At 36.1% G+C, this 4449-nt stretch overlaps 1 protein-coding gene across 1 annotated transcript; it reads left to right on the top strand.

Annotated features, from left to right (window-relative positions):
• Positions 1–579: 579 nt before the first annotated feature.
• FIGNL1 (fidgetin like 1) lies at positions 580–3639 on the top strand. The gene is given in 2 exon segments (XM_017868591.1): positions 580–2183; positions 2185–3639. Coding segments are annotated over 2 exon segments (2022 nt in total). The 5' UTR covers positions 580–612; the 3' UTR covers positions 2636–3639.
• The last annotated feature ends 810 nt before the right edge of the window (positions 3640–4449 follow it).

Raw genomic sequence — 4449 nt, 5'->3', positions numbered from 1 at the left:
GTAAATCCCTTGAACCTGGGAGGTAGAGGTTGCAGTGAGCTGAGATAATGCCACTGCCCTCCAGCAGCCTGGGTGACAGAGTGAGACTCTGTCTCAAAAAAAAAAAGAAAAAAAAAAAAAAAAAAAAAGAAAAAAAAAGAAAACTAAAGAACCGTCAGTGATAGTAAAAAGTTTGCTTAAGCTCATTCAACTAGTTTCTTTTACAGCTCAGACTTAAACCTCTTGTTCATTTGTTTTGCTTTATGTATCTATAGTTCCATTGTTCTTCCACATTGCTTTTCTTTTTCTGATTAATTTTAAATCCTTTTCATCTAAACCTTATGAATGCTTTCCCTACAGATAAAATTATGTAAAACAATTTAACTCATAAATTATTATTTAATCAAGTCTTTAGTATTGAAGACTTCGTATTGATATGTCTTGAATACTTACAATCTATAGTTAACTAGATATTTCTCTTATAACCTGTCCTTATAAATCTACATTATAAATACAAAGTCCAGTGTCCCTTCCTTCAGATTAGCAGATGTTTAAAAACTATATTTAAAGTATTATGTCTTTGTTTTCTTCATACTGATTTTCATTTTTATTGTTTGTTATAGGACCTCTAAAATGCAGACCTCCAGCTCTAGATCTGTGCACCTGAGTGAATGGCAGAAGAATTACTTCGCAATTACATCTGGCATATGTACAGGACGGAAGGCAGATGCATACCGTGCACAGATATTACGCATTCAGTATGCATGGGCAAACTCTGAGATTTCCCAGGTCTGTGCTACCAAACTGTTCAAAAAATATGCAGAGAAATATTCTGCAATTATTGATTCTGACAATGTTGAATCTGGCTTGAATAATTATGCAGAAAACATTTTAACTTTGGCAGGATCTCAACAAACAGATAGTGACAAGTGGCAGTCTGGATTGTCAATAAATAATGTTTTCAAAATGAGTAGTGTACAGAAGATGATGCAAGCTGGCAAAAAATTCAAAGACTCTCTGTTGGAACCTGCTCATGCATCAGTGGTAATCCATAAGGAGGCCACTGTCTTTGATCTTCCTAAATTTAGTGTTTGTGGTAGTTCTCAAGAGAGTGACCCATTACCTAACTCAGCTCATGATCAAGATAGGACCCAGGACTTCCCAGAGAGCAATCCTTTGAAACTCCTTCAGAGTGCCCAGCCACCTATGGTGACTAACGCTGCTAAGACTTGTCCTACATTCTCAGCACCTGTACATGACGCAGCCACTGCAAAATTCCATGTCACACCGTTGTTTGGAAATGTCAAAAAGGAAAATCAGAGCTCTCCAAAAGGAAACACAGGACTTAATATGTTCTTATCTAATCAGTCTTGTTTTCCTGCTGCCTGTGAGAGTCCACAAAGGAAGTCTTTTTATGATTGTGGCACCATTGATGCACTTTCCAATCCAATACTAAATAAGGCTTGTAGTAAAACAGAGGATAATGGCCCAAAGGAGGATAGCAGCCTGCCTACATTTAAAACGGCAAAAGAACAATTATGGGTAGATCAGCAAAAAAAGTACCACCAACCTCAGCGTGCATCAGGGTCTTCATATGGTGGTGTAAAAAAGTCTCTAGGAGCTAGTAGATCCCGAGGAATACTTGGAAAGTTTGTTCCTCCTATACCCAAGCAAGATGGGGGAGAGCAGAATGGAGGAACGCAGTATAAGCCTTATGGGGCAGGGCCTACAGAACCAGCACATCCAGTCCATGAGCGTCTGAAGAACTTGGAGCCAAAGATGATTGAACTTATTATGAATGAGATTATGGATCATGGACCTCCAGTAAATTGGGAAGATATTGCAGGAGTAGAATTTGCTAAAGCCACCATAAAGGAAATAGTTGTGTGGCCCATGTTGAGGCCAGACATCTTTACTGGTTTAAGGGGACCCCCTAAAGGAATTTTGCTCTTTGGTCCTCCTGGGACTGGTAAAACTCTAATTGGCAAGTGCATTGCTAGTCAGTCTGGGGCAACATTCTTTAGCATCTCTGCTTCATCCTTAACTTCTAAATGGGTAGGTGAGGGGGAGAAAATGGTCCGCGCATTGTTTGCTGTTGCAAGGTGTCAGCAACCAGCTGTGATATTTATTGATGAAATTGATTCCTTGTTATCTCAAAGGGGAGATGGTGAGCATGAATCTTCTAGAAGGATAAAACAGAATTTTAGTTCAGCTAGATGGAGCAACAACATCTTCTGAAGATCGTATCCTAGTGGTAGGAGCAACAAATCGGCCACAAGAAATTGATGAGGCTGCCCGGAGAAGATTGGTGAAAAGGCTTTATATTCCCCTCCCAGAAGCTTCAGCCAGGAAACAGATAGTAATTAATCTGATGTCCAAAGAGCAGTGTTGCCTCAGTGAGGAGGAAATCGAACAGGTTGTACAGCAGTCTGATGGGTTCTCAGGAGCAGACATGACACAGCTTTGCAGAGAGGCTTCTCTTGGTCCTATTCGCAGTTTACAAACTGCTGACATTGCTACCATAACACCGGATCAAGTTCGACCAATAGCTTATATTGATTTTGAAAATGCTTTTAGAACTGTGCGACCTAGTGTTTCTCCAAAAGATTTAGAGCTTTATGAAAACTGGAACAAAACTTTTGGTTGTGGAAAGTAAATGAGATTCTTAGAATCAAAAGAAGGCATCTCTGTAGTACAGTCTTTTTTTTTTTTTAGCATAGAAAGTTGGGGATGTGTTAATTGTGTTTTTTAGAATATATTCTGAATGAATTCTGTACTTCAAATAATAGCTCAGATTTTATAACTGATTGACATAGTGTATGTTAATGTAAGTTTTGCTCTCCAGTGATTACCTGATATGTAAGCCTATCTGAACAAAGTGAGAATGAACTTTTGTTTCTAAGAAGTCTTTCTCTTGAAGCTATATAACATGAAAAGTGAGCTCAAATTGTTTTTACTTGAAGATTGCATATAAAGTTGTATCTGATTAATATTCATCTTTTATTGAAGAAAATGCCTTCTGATGGCCACATAATTCTTAATGTTGGCTAGTATAATGGTTTACATTTGGACAAAGTATTGCTTAGTGTTATTTGAGTAGATTTAAGATCTCACGAAAAGCTAAAGTGCCAATTTTTACTTTCTTCAGCCAATTTGTTTCCTCTTTTCTGGTTGTTAATTTTTATCGGGACTAACATTTTCAGAAATAGCAAGGTGTGATCTAGTATTAGAGATATGTTCACAGAACTGAAAGCTTTTTTTTTTTCTTTAAATGCCAATATATTTTCATGATGAAATATGAAAATAGGTATAGCATAAAAGATCTTTAAATATCATAACCAAAATTTGATTATTACCAGTACATAATTTATATGCATTTGCAGAAGGCATTTATGTAACTTCCATTCACATTTATTTGTGTCTGTCATTTACACACCTACTAATGACATCAAAATGCATAATGAGGCAGCAATGCAGAATACCCAGCTTTGTATAATATGTTTACACATTCTGATTGCTAATATGCTAGAAATAAGTCAAAATGCTCTATCAGTGGTAACTTTCTAAAGAACTTAATTTTGGTTATCCAAAATGTTTGAATCTGTAATTCCTTTTCTATGTTTTTTTGTTTTTTTTTTTTTTATTATTATACTTTAAGTTCTAGGGTACATGTGCATAATGTGCAGGTTTGTTACATATGTATATTTGTGCCATGTTGGTGTGCTGCACCCATCAGGATATAAATGATGAATTGATGGGTGCTGATGAGTTGATGAGAACTGAAAGCTTAATTAAGAATGTTGTTTACTTTCAGGGAAGCGTGTGATATTTAACGTTAATATTTTATTTGACACTACAGCCTGTAATACTGCTCTCTTTCAAAAATAAGTGTTTTCAGATTTTTATAACAGACCCATTTTGTTTTATGAAACATGTTCATTACAGTGAAGCGTGTTCGTTACAGAAATATGAGAAAATAGAGATAAGTAAAAAGAATAAAAATCACTGTTACCCTACCACTTTGCAGGACATAGTATTAATATTTAAGCATAGATTTTTCCAGATGTTTTGTTTTATATAGCAGTAGGATTGTATAATGTATTCTCTCTTGTAGCCTGCTCTTTGAAGCGTATCTTTACTTTCCATGTTGACATAAATGTCCTTTTATGATTGTCTAGGATTCCATGGATGGATGGACTGTAATTGAGTCATCTGGTAGAGTGCATATAGGACAGGACACTAAGTTGTTTATCTTTTGTTTATTGTAAAGGAACTATGTGGGATGCATTTGGTGATCTTTTTAAAAAATGTATAAATTTCTTGAGTAATTCTTGGATTAAAGAATATGCACTTTTTAATGCTTTTGGCTTGCATTCTAAATTGTCCTCTTGAAAAAGTAGTTCCTCTGTAAAACTCCATCTGCACTGAGTCAGAGCTGTGGCAGCATTGGGCAGGAGGCAGTTTTGGTAT

The sequence above is a fragment of the Rhinopithecus bieti genome, unplaced genomic scaffold (assembly GCF_001698545.2).
Source record: "Rhinopithecus bieti isolate Rb0 unplaced genomic scaffold, ASM169854v2 scaffold_3527, whole genome shotgun sequence".
Taxonomy (NCBI): Eukaryota; Metazoa; Chordata; class Mammalia; order Primates; family Cercopithecidae; genus Rhinopithecus; species Rhinopithecus bieti.
The sequence above is the reverse complement of the archived record's forward strand: the minus strand, read 5'-3'. Positions and strand labels throughout refer to the sequence as shown.